Here is a 22876-nt window from a genome sequence, read left to right as displayed (position 1 = left end):
TGTGCTGCCTTCACTCTCCCTCTATCCCCTTTCCCTCCTATCTCTCTCTTTCCTCCTTCCTCTCCCCTATCCTGTTCTCCTTTTTTGCCATCTGTAGCCCTTCACCATATATATATACATACATATATACACACACACACACACATATACATACATACATACATACATATACAAATGTATATATATATATATACATATGTACACACACACACACACACTCTCTTTTTTTTTTGGTAAAATCGAGTGCATTGTATTTATATTCTCATAACTTTACAAGATGGAAAGTCTCCAAAATGGAGAGTATCCCAAAGATCAGAAGCATAAAAAGAAAAGCTCTATGCAAGAAGCATGTATATCACCCTCATGGCATGCATCATATAAAGATTGCCGCAATGAGGCTCTGAAAGATTCATATGACTTGTGAATATGGCGGCCCAAGTATGCCAAATTATGCTCATTCCAGATTGTCCAAAGAGCCCAATATCTCACCCATGAGAGAAATAGTTAGTATTGAGATAAAGACCTCATAAATTGGCCAAATAACCAAAAATGTTTCCCAAATCTGTGACTCGGGAAACGGAGGCGAAGATGATCTGAAATTTTCCCAAGGTGGTTCCAAGAAGACGGGCAGTGCCAAAGCAAATGAGGGACAGTCTTTGAAGGAGCCTGACACCGTAAACATGTGGGTGGTGCAATGTGACGTTTGGCAAGTGTGATTCCCACTGACAATGGGCCGGTCATGCATCTCCAAAGAAAAAGTCTTTGTTTCAAAGGCATTTTACACCTCCATAATATTCGGAGATTCTTCCGCCACCATGAGAGGGGCTGCCTGATATGCCACAGAGTATTAGCATATTGATGAATCCATGGGGCAGGCTGAAGAAGCTTGTAGGCTTTGATGGAGGTCAAAACAGGCAGAGGAATAGGACGAGAGCATGTAGCAGAGGGGTGCAATTGCCAATCCATAAGCCTGTCTGTGTCAGCCACAGGAGGAATAGGTAGAAAAGGATGCAAGAGATTAGCAATTTTCTTTCATATCAACCTATGATGCATTCCTAATGCATAGGAGGCAGTGGCCTGAGGAAAAGATAAGACATAGCCCTGATCATCTACCACATCATTGATGTATCTAATTCCCAATTTCATGAGATTATATGCCCGAACAGGTTCCTGTAAAGCAAGTGGAATGTCAAAGATGGCACTCCAATGAATACTTTCTTTCCTCATTGAGTTTGTCCCTGAGCAATTATCAGGAGCCCATTTGACCTTAGAAAGTACTTGTTTCCAGTCAAGTATCAGAGCAGTAGAGAAAGGGCAGCCAGGAATCTTCCCTACAAATCTCCCAATGACAACCTCCCAATGATACACACTTTTTTTTTTTGGGTAAAATCCAGTGCATTGTATTTATATTATCATAACTTTACAAGAGGGAAAGTCTCCAAGAATGGAGAGTATCCCACAAGAAAAGCTCAATGCAAGATGCATGTATATCACCCTCATGGCAGGCATCATATAAAGATTGCCGCAATGAGGCTCTAAAAGATTCATATGACTTTTGAAACTGGCGGCCCAAGTATGCCAAATTATGCTCTTCTTAGATTGTCCAAAGAGCCCAATATCTCACCCATGAGAGAAAGAGTGAGTATTGAGATAAAGGCCTCCTAAATCTGCCAAATAACCAAAAATGTTTCCCAAATATGTGACTCGGGAAATGGAGGCGAAGATGATCTGAAATTTTCCCAAGGAGGTTCCGAGTAGACGGGCAATGCCAAAGAAAATGAGGGACAGTCTCTGAAGGAGCGTGACACCGTAAGCAGGTGGGTGGTGCAATGTGACGTTTGGCAAGTGTGATTCCCACTGACAATGTGCCGGTCATGCATCTCCAAAGAAAAAGTCTTTGTTTTACACCTCCATAATAATCGGAGATTCTTCCGCCACCATGAAAGGGGCTGCCTGATATGCCACAGAGTATTAGCATATTGATGAATCCAAGGGGCAGGTTGAAGAAGCTTGTAGACTTTGATGGAGGTCAAAACAGGCAGAGGAATAGGACGAGAGCATGTAGCAGAGGGGTACAATTGCCAATCCATAAGCCTGTCTGTGTCAGCCACAGGGGGAATAGGTAGAAAAGGATGCAAGAGATCAGCAATTTTCTTCCATATCAATCTGTGATGCATTCCCAAAGCATAAGAGGCAGTGGCCTGAGGAAAAGATAAGACATGGCCGTGATCATCTACCACATCATTGATGTATCTAATTCCCAATTTCATGAGATTATATGCCCGAACCGGTTCCTGTAAAGCAAGTGGAATGTCAAAGATGGCACTCCAATGAATACTTTCTTTCCTTATTGAGTTTGTCCCCGAATGATTATCAGGAGCCCATTTGACTTTAGAAAGCACTTGTTTCCAGTCCAGTATTATAGCAATAGAGAAAGGGCATCCAGGAATCTTCCCTACAAATCTCCCAATGACAACCTCCCAATGATCAGTAGTCCAATGGCCATAAGCAGTTGTCCTCATGTTGACACACATGGATGCTATCATACAAGTCCATGGCTGTTTTTGACGGAAAAAGGTATGGAGCATAGTCGCCTTCCTTGCAAGTACATGATATCTGATGTTTAGAACATTAAGTCCTCCATGCATCCTAGGGGAGCACACCATTTCCATCTTCAGCAGTCTCAATGCTTTCACAGCAGTTTTTGTCTTCCATAACAGCTCCATAGCTTGAGACATAAAGGCTGAGATATCTCTAGAGGACCAATGTAGCAAAGGCAAAAAGAATTGAACATAAGACATTACAATAGACTGTACTATTCTGAGCCTGACATGAAGTGGCCAAGTAGAAATTTTCCAATATTCCAATTTATGTTGAAGTCTTTGGAAGATCCATTTTAGCTGCTGCTTCCTGGTGATATGCCATCCTATAGGATATCCCAAATGCTTGACTACATCTTTGGAATGCACTATCTGACCAGGCTAGAGAATAGAATGCCAGTCACATTGTTTCAGGGGAAGCAATTTGGATTTGTCAAAGTTGACATGCAATCCCGCTGCTAATCCATACAATGATAATGTGGTCATAAGCATGCGGACTTCCCGAGGAGAGTTCTGTGGCATAAAGAAGGAATCATCAGCATATGCCTGTGCCAAAAAAGATGCAGCCCCAGGGATTTTAAGACCAGTCATCTGTCCTGTGCTTGTAAGATGATCAAGATACATCAGGAGGGGATGAGTCGCAATGGCATAGAAAAGAGCACTAAGGGGGCAGCCCTGTCTGACTGATCTACCCAATATCCATGACCAAGATAGATGACTTCCAAGAATGCACTGGGAAGTAGAGCCAGAATAAAGCCAATAAATTGCATTTGCTATCTTGGGACCAAAGCCCAACTTTGTCATGGTTTGAGAGATAAAATCCCATTGTACAATGTCAAATGCCTTAGTGATATCTACCTGCAATATGAGCACATCTTGATTCGAGTACTTAGCATATTCAATTGCAGTCAATGCATTGGAGATATTGTCATGCATTTGTCTTCGCGGCACAAACCCATACTGATGAGGATGAAGGCCCGCATTCAGTATCCCATGAAGCCTATACACAATCATTTTGGCAATGAGTTTGTAAACTACAGGCATCAAAGTAATAGGCCTCCAATCTGACATATGATCACAGAGATTTTTTTTTGGCACAAGTTTGATTATGCCATGCTTCCAAAGGTGTGGCAATTGATTTTCTTGCCAGGTAACATTGATCATTTGTAAGAGAACATCTTTCAAATCATCCCAAAAAGAAATATAAAATTCCACCGTAAGACCATCCCAGCCAGGGGACTTGGATTTGCCGAGATGGGACAATGCATTATCAAGTTCCGTGTCAGTAAAAGGTCTCTCAAATAAAAGAGCATCATCCATTTCCACTATCCCAGAAACATATTGAAGAAATTCAATCCTCGCATCAGTCATTTGATTTAATGGGGAGCCAGGGGTAGAGAACAGTGTCTGGAAGTAATTTTGGCATTCATCTTGGAGATCAGAGAAAGAGTGCGTCCAAGAGCCATCTAGCTTCCTTACCCTTAGACATGAGTTTTTCTTTCGAGTGGCATGCAGGCCCTGGAAGAAGGCTTTTGATGAGCAGCCCTTATCCATGAGGGGCTTCATTCTTGCTCTAATCTGCCATTTGTGCAATTTCCGCTGATCATTATCAGTCAGTTTGATTCGTGGTATGCAGGCCCTGGAAGAAGGCTTTTGATGAGCAGCCCTTATCCATGAGGGGCTTCATTCTTGCTCTAATCTGCCATTTGTGCAATTTCCGCTGATCATTATCAGTCAGTTTGATCCGGGCTTGTGAGAGGGAATCATTTTCTGATTCAGAGAGAGGCCTTAAATGTGAAAATTCAGTCAACTGTTGTGCTGTCCTTTTTGCCCATTTGACCTCATTCCTCCATGTAGCCATGTGCCAGTTTCCATACTCCCTAATGACATTCTGTATACGAGAAACAAAGCTGTCCCAAGCATAATTCATGTCCTCCTGAGCATGCAAAAGCAAGGGATGAATTGCAAATCTGATCATTTGCTGGAAATATTGATGTCGAAGATAAGCCTGATTAACATGCAATAATCTGCTGGAGAGAGTCGGCAAATCATCCAGTGGCATACCAAATTGCAGATTTAACCATAATGGGGCATGATCTGACAAGCCCAATGAGAAATCTATGAGGAGATGAAGGCTAAAATCTGCATATTGTTGTGGATAGAACAAATACCATCTGTCAAGCCTTGCCCAGTATGTGGTAAATGCATTATGATGAAAAGTATATCCGGGCACTGACCCTTGTAGAAGCAGCCATAAATCTTCAGCCTGCACAGAAAGAAGCATGCTATCCCATTTCTGTCTTTCCGATGAAAGCATATGAGATCTTGAAGTGGTGTTATCTCTCAGCAGAGGAGAATTGTTAAAATCTCCACAGATAAATGCATTGGATCTCTATGGATATTTGCTTAAAGAATCCCATAGAGAAGCCCTCATGGCAGAGGTCTGGGAGGCATAAACTAATGCAAGCTCAAAAATGTCACCATTGACATTACATTGTATGACTATCCATCGGCCACTACTGTCATTGAATGCTAATTGGGGCTCCAGCTCATGTCTGACCATTATGCATACACCTGAGTAGGTAGTGGTACCAGCATAATATATATCATAGCCGCCAAAGTGATCATGATGACCAGCCTTAGAGTGTTGATTATGCTCTTGCAAACAAACAATATCTGGCTGCATTTTATGTACATAATTCCAGAAAAGCCTCCACTTTGAGACATTGGAGAGGCTCTGTACATTGTATGTAAAGCACTTAAGTGTTTGATGCATGAAAGAGATATATACAGGAAAGTATAAGTATGAAACAAGATATTAGAGAGGCAAAGCCTCTGCCTGCATGGGTTGCAGGCTTTCATGATCCATAAAAGATATGGCATTCTCCCCTTCTTCAGAATCACATATGGGGATACCCTTCTTCAAAACCCCCACCCAATTTTGAAGGACAGGAGCTGAAGTAGAAGCCTGTCCTGGTAAGGGAGAGGAAGCATCCCATTGCCGAGATTGAAAGGGGTCCCAATGATACACACACACACACACACACACACACACACACGGATATATATATGTATATGTAAAATTAACCTTAAAACCGAAGCTCCATTTTCACCGCGTCTTCCCGTTCCTGTTTTCCCACTTCCAAAACTCTTGGGAACTATGGCAAGATGCCATATGCTAAGCCATACATGTCATCTGGTGCTAAGCCGAGTGCTGGTAATGAAAATTCAAAATTTAAACAACACACCAGGTATTTCAGAGATAACAAGGTCATCTTGTTATCTCTACCAGATATCAAGAGTGGATTCACGGCATTCAAGAAGAGTATAAGCTAATTCTAAGGCAGCTCCCATATTTTCAGATTTGCAGAAGCCTTCTAGTCAGGGTCATTCAAATTGCATAATGTGCTATTGTGGTGCCACGACAGGATTTATTTTGTGCCAGACTCAAAATATAGATAGTTGGTTTTGCAAGAAATGCACTCCTCTCCCATGGCCGGACGTGCGGGGTGTCACTAAAACATATGAAAGAATCAAGTAGAGCTTTACCTAGGAAGAGGCATGTGGAGGGATGTGGTTAAATACGTGGCTGAATGCTTGCCTTGCCAATAGAATAAAGTGGACAGCAACTTACACACAGGTCTCTTGCAGCCATTACCCATTCCGGAGGGCAAATGGATGCACATAGCAATGGATTTCATCACAAGATTGCCTTCTACAGAGAGGGGATGGGACAACATCTTTGTTGTGGTGGATAGAATGACAAAACAAGCCCATTTCATACCCACTAAGACCCGGCATTCAGCATCACAGGTTGCTTGGCAATTCATTGAGCATGTCTTTAAGCATCATGGTTTCCCTCATGAAATTGTCAGTGACAGAGATGCAATTTATGGGTCACTTTTGGTAGGAGTTATATGCAGCAATGGGTACTTTACTCACACCTAGCATTGCTTACCATCCTGAGACTAATGGACAGTAGGAAAGGGTGAACAAATGGGTGGAGGAATATTTGAGGCACTTTTGTCATGATACTCAGACGCCTTGGGATAAATGGTTGGCACTTGCTGAATTTTGCTACAACAATACCAAGCATCTTTCCATTGGCATGAGCCTGTTTGAGGCAATGTACGGATGCAAGGTCGGGATGCCTTCTTTAATTGTTGACATGGTTGTGAAAAATCAGCAAGCACGGAATGACTTGGAGAGGATGGATGCCCTGATGCAGTTGGCAAAAAAGAATATGCAAGCCAAGTAGAAGAAATATGTGGATGGACGCAGGAGATATTTGTCTTTCAAAGAGGGAGATTATGTGCATTTGTGTCTCCATAAGAACCGTTATGCCTCGCTAAAAGGTAATACCAACACAAAGCTTGCTCATAGGTATTACGGTCCTTACAGGACCATCTGCAAGGTTGGAGAGGTAGCATATCAGTTGGAGCTACCGAGTACCTCCAAGATCCATGATGTTCTCCATGTGGCTTTGCTGAAACCACATGTGGGACAACATGTCCATGTTCTTCCTGAGTTGCCACCTATGGATGAGGAGGGCCACATCCTCTATGTTCCAGAGCACATCGTGGGTTTCAAAGACCATGTACTCTGAAACAAGGTCTACATAGAATAACTTATCAAGTGGCGGGGACTCCGTGAGGATGAAAATTCATGGCAGCCAGAAAGCATTTTCCAAGACCACCCTTATCTCCTACCGGGCTGATCAGTAGTTGCTGTTTTCTGCGCTTTTTGGACAGCCATACTGTGAAATTTTGAGGGCAAAATTCAATGGGAAGTGATGGCTATAATGAAGGGGGAAAAGGGGCAATTTAGAGGACTTTTAGAGGCCTCTTAGGTGGGGAATGTGGAGGGACTATATAAGTCCCCATCCACCCCTATTTGTACACTTTTTGATGTGATATCTAATCTTATCTCCCACCTCCTTCCTCTTACGTGCTGCCTTCACTCTCTCTCTCTCTCTCTCCCAATCTCTCTCTATCTCTCTCTTCCCCTCACCCTTCTCTCTCTTCCTCTCCCTCTTCCCCTTTCTTCACTTCACGCCTTCTCCCTCTTCCTTTCTCTTCCCTCTGCCAATTTTATCCCCCTTCTCCAATCTGCCTGGCCTCCTTCATTGCAATATCTATCTATCTACACACACACACATACATACATACACACACACTTATACACCCTTCTCTTACCTTTTGTACCCTTCCTTTTTCCCCTTTCCAACGCTTGTAGGGGCTATTGATTTGACATCTTGTCATCCTTATCTACTTAAGGTCTTATATATATATATATATAGATAGAGAGAGAGAGAGAGAGAGAGAGAGAGAGAGAGAGAGAGAAAGAAAGAAAGTTTATTAAAGTCTTCGGAAGACCGATGGGTCTATGAGACTGTGAAAATCATGATACAACGAGCTGTGGTAGTGGAGCTACTAAACGAGCGTCCATACCAATGCAAAAAATGCAGAATGGCAGTACTAAGTCCTAAGTACAACATAGTAATGTTGATGGTTGACTTTATATCAATCTCAGCATCATCATCCCCAGCAACATCAAGATATCAGGAGGCAGTGGAGGCATGAAGTCAGCAATAGAGTGTTGTCGGCCACTCAGAGGTGCGATCGTGGCACGTCTCCTGGTCGTAGCTCTGCGTCTAACCAGGGCTACTGTGACCCCCGTTGGTCGGGCTCCAACTCTAAACAAGGAGGGGATGTCTCTATTCAGCAACTAAGCAATCCCCAATTTATGGGGCAATCTAATAGCTCACAGGCCAGCCAAAAGGCCAGCCATCTCAGCCAACCAAGTGGCCAGAAAGACCAGCTGGTCTGGCCGAACTGGCCGACCAGTTGGCCGACCAGCTGGCAGACCCACGGACCAGCTGGCCAACCAGCTGGCAGACCTACCGACCAGCTAGGTCTGGCCTATAAAAGGCTTCTGCCCCCACACTTCCTTTGAACAGGACAGGACCTGCAGCTGCTCCTCATCTCCTCCATCTTTTGCTGCAGGCCCGCCTGCTCCTTCTACCTCTCCTCTTCAGATCTGCCTCCTCTGCTGCCTCCTCTTCTGCCTCTCCTTCCTGCCTCCTGGCTGCTCCATCCTCTCCTCCAGATCTGTCCCAACTTCTGCTCCTCTGCTCAGATCTGCTCCTCTACTTCAGCTCTGTTTTTTCTGCTCCAGATCTGTCCCATCCTGCTCCAAATCTGTCCCCTTCTGCTCCTCTGCTCCAGATCAGCTTCTTCTGCTCCAGATCTGTCCCCTTCTGATCCTCTACTCCAGATCAGCTTCTTCTGCTCCAGATCTGTCCCATCCTGCTCCAGATCTGTCCCCTTCTGCTCCTCTGCTCCAGATCTGCTCCTTCTGCTCCAGATCTGTACCATCCTACTCCAGATCTGTCCCCTTCTGCTCCTCTACTCCAAATCAGCTCCTTCTGCCCTAGATCAGCTCCTTTTCTTCATCATGTTGCTGTTCCAGATAGCCTGAAGGTTCCTTCCTCAGAGCATGCTGGTTTTCAGCCATTTCCTAGGGCAGCTCCAGCCCTTAATCATCCTCGTCATCATTGAGCTACACGGAGGACTGCGTTACGCTCCCTCTGCTGCTATCTTTTCTACTGTCTCTCTACATGGAATCATCTTTCTGATTCACCTTAGCCACGGTCCTTCAGACACGACGGCTTGAGGTTCTTGTATTCAGTTTTTCATATTACCTATAGGCACTATGTTTTCTGAGTTCTGTTCTTCAGTTGTGTCTGAGTATTGTTTTTTTTTTTATCGCTCCACTGCAAACCCTATGGTTTCTCTATCGTTTCTCTATAGTCTCCAAGTGTGATCTGTGTGTCGACCCTCTGTCTGAGCTGTCGGGTCACGGGCTCCGGGTCACGGTCATGTCGAGGCCTCGTCTCGTTGGGGTCCATGTGATGGGTCCATGAGAGAGAGAGAGAGAGAGAGAGAGAGAGAGAGAGAGAGTTTACTAAGGTCTGCTAAAGACCGATGGGTCTATGAGACTGATAGAAAAATCTGATACAATGAGCAAAATGGTACAGCTACTAAGCGAGCATCCTAACCCATGCTAGAGAAAACTGTGCAGACATAGTTAATGAAAATATCATACATGTCACCATAGTCATAAAACATCCTTGGTATCAACATCCCCATGAAATATGTAGTCTGATCAAACGTCAAGATACTCGATGATGGACTAGATAGTGTAGGCAAGAAGCTCGTGAGAGATTGTTGTCTGCTATCTGGATGAGAGGTCCGTTGTGCCCTCCTAGTAGCTATCCGACACTTGACAAGCGCCATGGTAACCCCCGTTGGCCGTACCCCAGGTCTGAAAATGGAAGAAATGTCGATGAGTGTGATATGTGTGTCTGTTCTTTGTCGAGTGTGCCGCATCTCGATCTCGGGGTCCATACCTCTCCTGCTGTCTGTGTCCTGGGGGGTAACATGCTCGGAGTGGAAGAATTTTGTGATCATACTTTGGGATGGACCAGGTAAGGCAACTCTCTCCTTTCTCCAATGAGATGCTCCCTATGTCAGACCGCCTCATGAATGAAAGCGACCAAGCATCTCTGGTCTGGGTATGAGAGGAGTCTAGAGAGGCCCTCGAACCCGTCATTGAAAAGGTAGTGGTATCGTCCACGGATCTCGTAGTAGGCTGGGCAATGAAAGACGAAGTGCTCCTCTAATTCCACCTCATGTCTATCAAATAGTGTACAAATACAACTCTTTTTGGGGATCCCATCACTTGTCCACTCCCCACGGAGTCGGTGCGATGACACGTGGAACTGTCCAATGGCAATCCTGAGTGAGTGTCCTGGGTCCGGGGGGGTAACATGCTTCGACTAGAAGAACTCTGTGATCATACTCTGGGATCGACCTGGTAAGGCAACTCTCTCCTATCTCTAACGAGACGCTCCCTATGTTAGACCACCTCGTGAATGAAAGCGACCAAGCATCTCTGGTCTGGGTATGAGAGGAGTCTCTGGAGAGGCCCTCAAACCCGTCATTGAAAAGGCAGTGGTATTGTCCACGGATCTCGTAGTAGACTGGGCAACGAAAGACAAAGTGCTCCTCTGATTCCACCTCATGTCTATAGTGTACAGATACCACTCTCTTTGGGGATCCCATCGCTCGCCCACTCTCGATACGAGGTCGGTGCGATGACACGCGGAACTGTCCAATGGCAATCTTGAGTGAGTGTGGCTGGTGAATCTTGGGTCCGGGGGGGTAACATGCTTCGACTGGAAGAACTCTGTGATCATACTCTGGGATGGACCAAGCAAGAAATGCAGAATTGACTTAAGTAAAGGAAGCTCGAAAGGAAGGAAATTGGGCTGTGTACAGAGACAGGATGGTGCTAATCAGAGACTTCAAATCTAGATTCAAAGACTATTAGTCTTAAAATGATGTAGTAAAGGCCACCTCATCATAGGACTAGACTATAGTAGTGGACTAAATAATTCAGGCTGAGATGGCTTGTGTACTCCTTGACTCTCTGACACTAGGAGATGTAATTACTACTTTTTTGGAGGTGTATTTTGCCTCATAGGCCCATGAGGCCTTCTGAAGAAGTTAATACGACTCTCTCTCTCTCTCTCTCTCTTACTTTGACCGTGTGTGATCATATGGCTCCTATGCTGCAAGGTGGCGCAGGCTACCTTGGTTGGCATTAGCATCTTCTATGGCATTTGCAGCTCAGAGTGATTAGAGACGCTGGTATGCACACACATGTAGATGGTTTGAGGGATTGGGTTTCCATATAGATAGGCTGCCTTCCTTTCAGTGCAACATTGATGCATCGTTTGTCCCGTTTCGGGGCAAGGAGTTCAACCCGATCATTTGGGAGAATCTCTTACAGTTACACACATTCAGGACCTGGTTGGCACAGATAGAGCTTCTTGTGAAGTTTAGTATCTGTCGAGACCACTACCTACACATTTCTGAGGAGGATTTCATTATTCCACCAGGGTACACCCAGATTCACCTACCAAACTCACTCAAGATTGTCATTGGATAGTTCTCACTCAGGATTGTCATTGGATAGTTCCGCGTGTCATATAGTCTGATGTCCATAATGGCCTGGACTATCACGCAACTCTCCCCTTAAGGACTTATGACATTGTGGTAGTTTTGTGGGAAATGGGAAATTCAATGCCAAGGTGGCATGTGGTCCCCCACACTTTTGTCCCATTTTTTTCCCACAAATCCCGTGAACACTTGAGCTCAGTGAAAGAATTTGTGAAGCATTTGAGGGTTGAAAGTGACAAAATCCACATTTTTAAAAATCCTTATGACTTTTAGCATGGGAAATTACTCTTTCCCATGAGAACCCTTTTCCCACTATATCATTACCCCTTCATCTATGTAACCCCTGAGGAGGGTTGGGGGTTCAGCCCTAACTTAAGGGAAAGGAGGATGCTGTGAATGCGCCCTCTTCTGCTGCTGCTACCACGACCCTGGAGATAAGTCCCCCAAACTGGCTGTTCTGACCCTTGACTTGGCTGTTCTGCCCCCTCAGACCTGCTGGTGGTGTACTGCCTAGACGTGATGCGAAGCCCTGCTACATACATATCTATTGATGTATCTATCTATCGATACATACATATAGATAAGCTCTCCCCTCACCTTTCCATCATTTTTGAATTAGCAAGAAAGGGGCTAGGTTAGTGGATAAAGGTGTGGACTATATAAGCCTCATCACTAACACTTGTAAGGGCTTATTTTTTGAGACCTTATCCTCCTAGTCTACCTCGTGTCTACTTTGAGCTCTTGCTCTTCCTTTTAGCCTCAACTTCCATATCTCTCTCTCTCCCCCCCCCCCTTACCTCCTATTTTGACTCTCTCTTCTGACTCTTTACCTTCCGTTTTGCTACTCCTATCTCCCCTTATTCTCTTCTAGCTTCCTCTTCCTTACAGTAGAATTAGAGCCCTTTCTTGGGCACTCCCTTGTTCCATACTCTTTCCTTCTAGCTACTTCGACATGTACCTGTATAGCCCAAGGATAGCCCGCCCTTACATTGGTTGGGACATAGGGCATTACTGTTAAAGTTGCCATTGAACTCTCTATCATCCTAGCCCAATCATGAGCACTGGTTATAGTCAAGATGACTCTCTATCAGACACAATCATCTTCACTGAATCGATAAACTTCCCTCTTGAGACACTCTCCACAAAACAGAACTGATGATGCAATTTATTCTGTTTTTTGTTTGCTTACTATGAAGGAGCTATCTTCAGATAGAAACTATTCAATATGCAGCTTTCTTCTATGTCATATGCAACTTTGTTCATAGAACTATTTTAAAACTTAATCATCTCAATGGTCTGCTTCAAAAAAACATCCTGACATGAAAGCTCTAATTCTCATACAGGAATCATGGCTGCCAAGACACTCTCTGATAATGGAGTGACAGACTTCTTGATCTTGGAAGCCAGAGACCGCATAGGAGGGCGAATGCACCAGCAAAACTTTGCAGGGTACACCATAGAGCTTGGAGCCAATTGGGTTGAGGGAGTAGGGGGTAGTGAGGAGAATCCAATCTGGACATTGGCAAAAGAGTATGGTTTGCGTGTATTCTACTCAGATTTTGGAAATGTGAGCTTCAACACATACAATCAGGAGTAAGTTTCTACTCTAGTCTTGGTTATTGCAAGATCCCAACTTGAGATCTTTCTTGTTATGGAATTGGCAGATTAGAGGCTGCATACTTGACTGATTATTTTGGCAATCGTCAGAGGTGAGTTGCTTCCTCAATCAGTGGTTGCAAGCCGATACGACTTGGCATCAGCTTCTTACAATTACAGTAACAATTTGGGTACATCATTGAATTCTCATCACGAAGAGGATGTTTCCATTCTAACTGCACAACGCCTATTTGGACTGTAAGTCTCTCTCTCTTTCCAACTCTTGATCTCTCTCTCTCTCTCTGAAAGTGTGCTTGCCTGATTTGCATTGTCAATGTCAACTCTAGCTAGCTCACTGATTCGAAGATTGCCCGGCATTGCTTTATTGGCAAAAGTGGTTTTCGCTCTCCCTTTAAACGTCGTGCTCCTTGTTAATGTATAAATTCACTATAGCCTCTCGGTTGACCTGTGACAACCTAGTGCTCTTTTTCTCTCACTAGGCTGACCTGCCATGAGAGCCCACCCCTTTCCGATTCCAGCAATGGCCTGTCTTTTTATGTGGTATATTGTTGATGCGGTTCATAGCTTATTGAATACACAAGCCAATGTTGTAGGTTAATTCCTCAATCCAAACATCAACTCTTCTTCATCTCTGAATTAAAAAGACCATATATGGATTGCTACCATGACAATAGAAGTTATAACCCTCCTTGCATATCTCTTAATGTTGCATTTCAACTTGAAGCAAAGATGAGTGTAGTCACTCAATCGAATACAATTCTGACTTGATTTCAGTCTCCCAATTCACTAGATTGATAATTTCCTGAGCTGGCCTTCATAATTTGCAGTCTAATGGAATTGTTATACTTTAATGATGGATATATGCCAAGTTTATTTGGACTTATGGCCAGGCTTTGTTCCTACCCCAAGGATGAAAAAGGTGGCATGGCCTCAACGGCCCACCTTCCTTTGAGAGGGCCTCAAATATACTACGGTCCTCTTGAGCTATCATGGTTCGGCATCATCTTGTAGAGTTTTGTCGACTTGACACTGCTCCCGCTTCATAGTATGAACCTTAACTTGCTCGGTGGACATGACTGCCTGACACATTTGTAGATATACATTTACAAATGCTACAGATAGCACATATGTCCGCCCGGCTCATTCCATGGCAACGCATTTGGACAAATACTATATACTGTTGACAGTCTTTTTCTCTCACCTCTCGGTTGACCTGTGACACCTAGTGCTTGGATATTGAGAAACGAGTGTTAGACTACACTAATGGGGTTGGGCAAGCGTGGACAGAACCGTATGAAGACGGGGGAATTAGCAATGAAGAAACAAAACCAGCAATGTGTAAATGATCATCCACTTGTATTACTCAAGCAATAAAGAGACCCGGTGCCCAATACAAAGAACCATTGCTGCAAAGGAAGTGCTCGTCCAACAAGGTTTTGGTGCATCAGATCCTCACAACAAACTCGCCTCGGCTCGAGGCACAAGTCGATCTCTAACTAGAGAAATATTGGCTCTTCAGTTATGTCTAGGACTTTACTTGGACACAGCTGATTGGAACCTGTTCTAGTTCAAGTTCTATACATAAATAGACTGAGACGCCTCTAAGCTTGGCATTTCTGTTGACCACCTTCCAAAACATTCCCGAGAACATTTATGGACCTTCTAATCCAAATGGCCCGCCTAGTCTGTGCCTCTCTGGAGACTCGCCACTTGGACGCTTGGTTGGCGATATCTTGGTTCTTGGCACTTGGGAACTCGGGTTGGGTAGTCAAACTGACTAAGGGTCAAGGTTTCATCTCGGCTCAAAATTGGCCATGTTCTAAATGTGGAAGAAAGTCGAGGACTAGCCAAGATGAACCTAGCTTCAAAACTAGGTGGCTAGGCTAGGAAGGAACGCCAGCAAGGTGCTGCAGAAGGTGACCTCTGACGCTTGGGTGTTAGCCGCTGGCAGCAAGATGCTGCAGAAGGTGACCTTCGGCACTGAGGTAGTGAAGGTGGAGTCATCATGGAGGAACTTGACGCATCGGCTGGATCTTACAAAACATAGGACCTTGTCCCTGGTGCTGTTGGTGGAGGCCGAGAATAAAGGCCATTAATGTCCACCAGAACTTGTTCAAGAAGATGCCATTTCTCTTTCCATTGCTCGATCACCTGTACCACTTGGGGATCCAACAATGCCCAGGTGCGCGAATTTGTACTTGTGGCTCGGTCCAATTTATTTATTTAATTTTTGGGTGCAAAAAAGAGACTTCCATTAAGTATGAATTAAACCCACAAGAGCAAGCTCAAAGCAAAAATACATCATTGCAATGCACACAAAACAAGATGAATTTCATTCATGTGGCCTGCCCGAGATGGTGCGCAAAAAAGGGGCGAATTGAAAGCTGAGAGAGAGAGAGAGAAGAAGAAGAAGAAGAAGAAGAAGGAGAGAAGAGAGAGAGAGAGAGAGAGAGAGAGAGAGAGAGATATGGGAGGATTTTAAGGGATACAAATAGCAAGTGCAACTCAGCCCAATTGTAACGAGATGGTGCACGGAAAGGGGCTGAGAAAGAGAGAGAGAGAAATGGGGGAGAAAAAGATGGAAGATTTCAAGGGATACAAATAGTAAGTGCAACTTAAGAGGATCATAAAAATCCAAATGCAAATTTCGAAACAAGTTGAATGACTTTTGTCATTCATAAGGCCTGCCCAGAAGGAGTTGGAGGTGATGGAGGAGCAAGGGTGCAGCTTCTTGGCTGCATTGTGATAATGTGGGCATGGAGATCTAGAGTGGGGAGAAACTTGAGAGAGAGAGAGAGAGAGAGAGAGGACCTTGAAATAGAAATGAGGAAAAGAGGGAGAAATGGTGGGAATTGGAGGCATGCGTGGAATGAAATAGTATTTGCAAAATAAAACTAAGAAAATGATTTTTCGCTTTGGAAGCAGCCCTCACCTTCACTAAGGCCTCCCTGTGGTGGCAGGCCAAAAACTCATGAGAAAATAGGTGAAAAACAACCAAGGTTAAGTCTAAAAATGCGATCTCAACCCTATATTAGTAAACTCAGAGAAAAAGGGGGAACCCCTCCACTCTCTAAAGAACGTAGCCCTCTTAGTAGAAGCTGCACGAGAGGACCCGCATACTCACCCAGATGGCCATCAGCGTATGTATAGTGTCAATGCATATGCTGGCCATTGCAATCCCATGATGAATAGAAAGCCTATTTCTGAGGGATTTCTAAAGTCTCTTCCAAAAGTTCTTCTGTATGTCAGCAGAAATCTCAAACCCCTCCCAATGGGGATCTCGGGATTGCCTCCAAGCTCTACAACTCAACAGAAATCTCCTAGCATTGCTAATAGTGTAATGAAAGAAGGGGAGGCTCTTTTCTCGTTTCCCTTCATCGATCTGCGTCCACCACTGGCCGGAATATCCTCCTGTTTGGTATTGACCTCGACAAGGCATATCCACTGCAAAAACTTCATGGAAACGTCCCCATAAAGCGACAATCTCTATCATTCACATAATAAGCTGCCTATCATCTCTTCACGAGAGAAAGAAAGAAGTCTCTGAAGTGTACCCCTAAAGCTGGCTTCAGGATAGCAGCCATAAGAGGGGAGGAAGGAGACCGGAGGTGGGCTGAAGTAAAAGTCCATCTAGTACTCTCCATCCAGTCTCCTCCCGAAGTAGGTGTACAAGATTGTATGCTGCGAATAAAGAAGTCCTTCCAAGGCTCTTGCCCAGGCATAATTCTCCTCACCACCATCTTGGAGAGCTCACATTGTAAATTTGGATCTATGATGTTAAGATCCCCTCCCGTGTAGGGGAATCAAGGTCTCCCAAGGTACCTTGGCTATAACATGTACTATGCCATCAAGTCCACTTCATAAAAAGTTCCTTATAGTTCCCTGGAACGGGTTCCCAAAACAAGAAGATATTAAAAATGCTTCTGTCATGCATGAAGCCCGTCTGCGTATCATGAATAAGATCTAGAGGTAAAGGTTTCAACCGCCGTAGGTTGATTGCTTTAGCCAGTATTTTGTAGAAAGTGTCCAAAAGAGTAATAGGCCTCTAGTGAGACACTAAATTTTTGCTACCCCTTTGGTATAAGATATATGAGATGTCTGTGACTCCAGCATCTCACTAGCGTCACAGACATCATATCACAGAAAGAAATTTCACTAGAGTCCCAAACGCCATGCAAGGCTGAGGTAATCCCAAAAAGCAATGCATATCCCAAAAATCAATAAAGGAGGAGGAGGTAAGTCCATCTGAACCCAAGCACTTGCCCTTATGAAGGGCAAGAGACGGAGTCTTGAACTCTATGTTGGTAAAAGGTGCATTGAGTGAGACCCACATATCTTGTTTCAACAATAGTGTCATATAGCATATCTGGCTGGTTTGTGGCCCAAGTGGTTCATAATCTCAGAGGGAGTGCAGTAAGAATTCAACAGATTGATGCAGCCTTGCCCTTGGATTGGGTGGACACAGGTAACATGCCTATTACTTGTTGCACCTGGATGGGGGCATTTTTCAGATCGGGCATTCCTTTGCAGGTGATTTCTTTACGAAACACACATGAGGATGCCCTAGTCTTTGATGTTTCTTCAGGGGGCAAGCTGTCCAAGTCCACAGATGATATATTGCTGGAGGTACCGTTTCAGCCAGTTAGGGTAGTGGGCTTCATGGAGCATGGCTCTCTTTCACAGTGGTACTTGGATCCTGACCCGCTACTCATTACCTTGGGCTCATGGAGGCTATGGCTTTATGGAGGTGCCCCAATTAAGTTTTTGTAGTGGGACCTTGGGGAATGGGAGTGGATAGAAGAAGGGCACCAAGAGAAAGGCATTCCCATTGGGAGAATTATCAGATTTTTGCAGACTTGCAGAAAATTTTTTGGCAGAGGCTCTGGAAATCCCACTGGAATAGAAAAATCACTCTCTTCTTTTGGCTTTCTATTCATGGTGGAATAGCAATGAATCATTGGAGATCCAAGTTTGGGGCTGACCCTCCTTGCCCTCGTTGCCTTTCTGCTTCGGAGACAATACAGCACTGCCTTTGGGATTGCAGACAGCAGGCAAGAATCATATGGAAGGGGATTGCAAGACTATTCAGCACTTTTGTTTGCCTCCCCTTCTATATGACCTGGGGATCAGTGCTTGGCTTACTCTTTCAAGGCCCCAGATTTTCTTCGAGAGACATGACTCGTCTTGGGCTATACACATCCGATGACACCTTGTGGAGTCGTGCTCTTTACCGGCCACTCTCTTCAGGGCTGCGGTTGACTCTCCATGGGAGGTTTTAGCTAGCATTGCAGCATGGCACATTTGGAGAGCCAGATGCATTGAGGCTACGGAGGGTTTTGAGGCTATGGAGGGTTCTCAGGTTCACCCTTCACAGATCTTGGCCAGTACTTGGACAGATACGGTACACACTCTGATGGCCATATCGGCGACCATGCAGGGATCCTCTCGAGCAGCCTCCTCCAGGAGAGTTACTTTTCTCATGGATTGGAGAGACTCTCCCTTCTTTGCTGAGACTTCTACAGGGTTGAGTTGGCATTTTCAGCCTCAGCCTTGGTTTCTTTCTACCTCATTTTTCTAAGGTGTTTTTATTACATGCTTAGCATGATGTATTTCCGCTCAGAGCTTGCTCTAGCGAGTTTCTTTCTTACTTAATAGAAGTCACTTTTTTGCAAAAAGAGTTGAGCATTGTAGATGTAGGACTTGGAAGGGGGTTGTGATCTTGGTCATCCAGGCCACACGGGTGTGGTAGCTTGGTGGGATGAGGGTATTCACCTTCGCCTAGAGGGTGGTATTCAGCTCATTGGAAAGGGATGGTGCAGATGTTCCGGCTTGGGCTGACTTAAGTCTTGGATTATCTTTTGACACGCTTCGATTTGTACAGTACTCTGCTTCTCTTGGAGCTGAAGTGTGAGAGCCGCATGTTGAGCCTGCAGCTTCTCGGAGACTCGTTCAAGGATGTGAAGGCTACGTTCAGCGCATCAAGATCCATCTACAATTTGTTGCTCTGCTCATGGTTGAAGGTGCCCTGAGCCATGTAGCGAGCAATCAACCTGTGCTTAGAATTTTTTCTAGCAATTGGATCGCATGATTTGTGGGGGGACAATATGGTGAAGTTTTCAAAGGGCCGTGTCACCTCCATTCAAGAGCATGTGGAGTTCTTACAAATCTATTCCATGGATTGTGGAGATTGGCACCACTTCATCAAACAAGATGAATGACAAAAATCATTCATAAGGCTTGCCCAAGATTCAAAATAGGGGAAAAGAAGATGAATTGGATGCGCAGCATGGAAAAGACTCGGTGTGTGTGTGTGTGTGAGAGAGAGAGAGAGAGAGAGAGAGAGAGAGAGAGATGGAGGATTTCAAGGGGTGAAAATAGCAAGTGAAACTTGGAGCAATCATAAAAAGACAAAAAATAAACCTAAAAATTATGGAAATTTCCCTTTGCAAGGATCACTTTACTAAAGCCTACCCTCACAAAGCAGGCCAAAAAGAATAATTCGTCCATCCCCTCACGAATTGGAACATCTAGAAGTGGAGGTTGTGTAGCATGTTCGTTGGATGGTTGTTGGGATGAGGCTGTGGCTAAGGCCATGACTGGCTTCCAAGGGCTCTCCTTTCCCTGGTTGCGGCTTAGGGTCCTCTTGGTCTTGGGCTTGCTGGGAGGCATTTGTCTCTAGTCGACTAATCCAAGTATCCAGTCGAGAACCGATACTTGATCATACAGAGATGGGGTCCAAGCTTGCAATGTGCTTGGCCCTTGTGTACTGCCTCTAGCTGCGAATCAAAGTTTTTCACAAAAATGCCAAGCTAGTAGACTTTTTGCTTTTCCTCAAACCCTGCTAGTGTCCTTGGCCACCAAAGTCGGGGAATATTACTTGCACTTTTCTTTAACCCTAAATACTTAGATAGAAACCAAAGAAAGGGTCAGATTTGCACATCCATGATCTTGTTAATTGGCTACCCCTGGGAGGTGGAGTAGCTCCCTTCTTGGAAATAAGTAACACAATGTTCATTATTGGGCACTAGGGCAAAGGGAAGCAAGAAGGCTTTGCAGCACCTTCTTCGTGATAAAACATACCAAAGATTGTGGTCGAGGCCGAAATACGATACCAAGAGATCCTTAGCTACTTCGGGGTCCCAAGCTTCATCCCAAGGTAGGTCCTCAAACTTGATCATAGATCGTATTTCGTGATTATCTCCCAAGATCAAGAGCCATGACGTGGGGTTGATCAGGACTGGAAGTTCTAGAGACTATCATGCAGCAAACGGAAGTGGTAAGGAGGAGAAAAAGATGGAAGCAACGATGGTGGAAGCCACAATAAAGAGTCGATAGCAAAAAAAAGGGCTGTGTGGTTGCACTACAAAGTGAAGTGTCCAATTGACGGAGAGATTCCACGCTCTCTCCCATGCATATTGGATCTGAACACTGAGACAGGGTAGGTGACTGCCTGGTATGGCTTCAGTCAGCTCCTGTTAAAGAGCTCGAGAATTACCTTGCCTTGTAAATCAGCCAGTTGCACTGTCCTGTTGTGGTAAGGCCCATTCCATATGCGTCTGAGCTTGGACTTGAGAAGAACTAACTTGACATTGTACAAGAGAGCAAGCATTCCCTTTTTCAGACTCTTTGGAAATAATGCCAAGCTTTACAACATCATTGAATGAACTATTGTGACCAAGCTGCGCAGATGCACAGTTCATCCAACTCTGCGAGTTGTTGTAAGTGCTTCTTAATTGCTTTTGGCTCTTCGAGCTGATGCTTAGCAGACTAGAAAAAATGAATTCTAGAGGGACCACAGGTTCCAAATCAAATGCCATCCAAAAAGGACTCAAGTTCGTAGTCACCGTGTAAACCATGCGAAATGCCTACAACGTAGCATGCCACTTGGTATCCCAATCTCGATGATGTGTGTTGATTGTTTTTGTGAGGATGGACTTGAGTATCTTGTTAGTCAACCTTGCTTGACCCTTGCATTGCAGATAATATGTGGCTGCCAATCGATGTGTCACCATGAACTCAGCGGTCAAGGAAGTAAAGACTTCATTCATAACATGTGTGTCTTGGTCACTGAGAAACTCAATCGGACAACCATACCTGCGGATGATATACTCATAGATATACTTGGTTGTACTCCGAGCTGAGTTGTCTCTCAATGCCTTAGCTTCTGCCCACTTCGAGGCATAGGCTGTGGCAATAATAATTTGTTTTGTGTATACTTGTGCCATAGCCTGTGGCATAGTCTATGGCAATAATAATGTACTTATTTTGTGTATACTAAGCCACATTCTTGACATAATCCAAGTCCCGACCTTGAAATGCTTCCCAAGGATGGCTTGGTTGGAGAGGCATATGATATTGTGGCGCAAGCATCCTGCGGGCAGTCAAGCTCTGACTAAGGGTCAACATACACACCTTGATCGCCATTTGCTCTAGGATGCAGGGGACTTCGCTGTTTGCATTGCCCAAAAGAACGTTTTTCCACAAAAAGTGGAGGCAGTCCTTTCTTTTCAAAGTCTCTTACTAGCCTGGTGTAACATTTTCAGCCATAGTCCTGGTCTCTTTCAGGATCTGCTGCCTGCATATGCTTAGACATTTTGAGTGGCACTTGCTCTGATGTATTTGTGTCTAGGGTGCTTTGCTCTTGGCCACTTCTTTACTAAATAGAATTCCTTTTTCACCCGAAAAAAGGGAAAAAAAGAAAAGGAAACGAAAACATTCTGGTGATTATTCAAATATTACAACTCAAGATTGTCTCCCTGTATATGTGATCCGTAACCCAATTTTAGATCCCTTTAACTGCTTTACTGAAGTAATTTTTATGTTGTGCAGTGTACCTACGAGTCCTTTGGACATGGCAATAGATTTCTTCAACTATGATTTTGAGATTGCAGGTTTACATTTTATCTTTATTTCTGGCTTTTTATTTTCAAATGATAAACCACAAGTCATTTTATGATTCAGAGGCAAATTTAAAGGCGTGAGCACAGGTTCCATGTTTTATGGGTTTAAGAAAAGGTCTCTTATACAGAAGCAGGATTTCAGTTGGTAAAGGGTTGGTGTCTTCAAGAACTTCTGGTATCTGACAGAAAGCAATATTAAGTGCAGAGCCTCCTAGGGTGACCAGTTTGAAAAATGTTCAACCCAATCCAACTTTCCAGTATTATGGGGAAGATGAATATTTTGTGGCTGATACACGTGGTTATGTATATATTTTGCATCAATTGGCCAAGAAATTTCTAGAGAATGATGGTATCAACATTTCAGACTCACGACTTGAAGTAGGGAAGGTAAGTTACGTTGATCAGTGCTGGAATACTGTTGTCGAAACAACTTTGTAGCGATTCTTGCCAATTAAGACACTCGTTTCTAAATTTTTTGAGGTGAACAAATAGATGTGCCAAGTGTTCATCAGAAATAATCCCAATGAAGCTGTCTGCAAACGTTTGTTTTTACACAGGTAGTCAGAAAGGTTGAATATTCCTCTAATGGAGTCAAGATCAAAACTGAGGACGGTTCAGTGTATGATGCAACATTTGCTATTATTTCTGTCAGCCTTGGTGTTCTGCAAAGCGATCTTATCGACTTCAACCCTGACTTGCCAGTAAGTTTTTAAACTGAGCTTACTTATGTTTC

General features: G+C 44.2%; 1 protein-coding gene across 3 annotated transcripts in view; it reads left to right on the top strand.

Annotated features, from left to right (window-relative positions):
- Window positions 1–22876, top strand: part of PAO1 (polyamine oxidase 1) — a 90750-nt gene that overhangs the window by 3288 nt on the left and 64586 nt on the right. For all 3 annotated transcript variants that reach the window (XM_087369775.1, XM_087369777.1, XM_087369774.1), the window contains 5 exons: window positions 12970–13219; window positions 13334–13480; window positions 22073–22134; window positions 22349–22530; window positions 22701–22844. In XM_087369775.1, coding sequence (XP_087225901.1) covers window positions 12970–13219; window positions 13334–13480; window positions 22073–22134; window positions 22349–22530; window positions 22701–22844 — 785 coding nt within the window. The remainder of the gene's footprint in view (window positions 1–12969; window positions 13220–13333; window positions 13481–22072; window positions 22135–22348; window positions 22531–22700; window positions 22845–22876) is intronic.

This window comes from Dipteris shenzhenensis, chromosome 31 (genome assembly GCF_047967505.1).
Source record: "Dipteris shenzhenensis isolate YYH24624 ecotype China chromosome 31, Dip_SZ_1.0, whole genome shotgun sequence".
Lineage (NCBI taxonomy): Eukaryota > Viridiplantae > Streptophyta > Polypodiopsida > Gleicheniales > Dipteridaceae > Dipteris > Dipteris shenzhenensis.
Note: the sequence above shows the minus strand (reverse complement) of the source record. Positions and strands in the feature narration are given on the sequence as shown.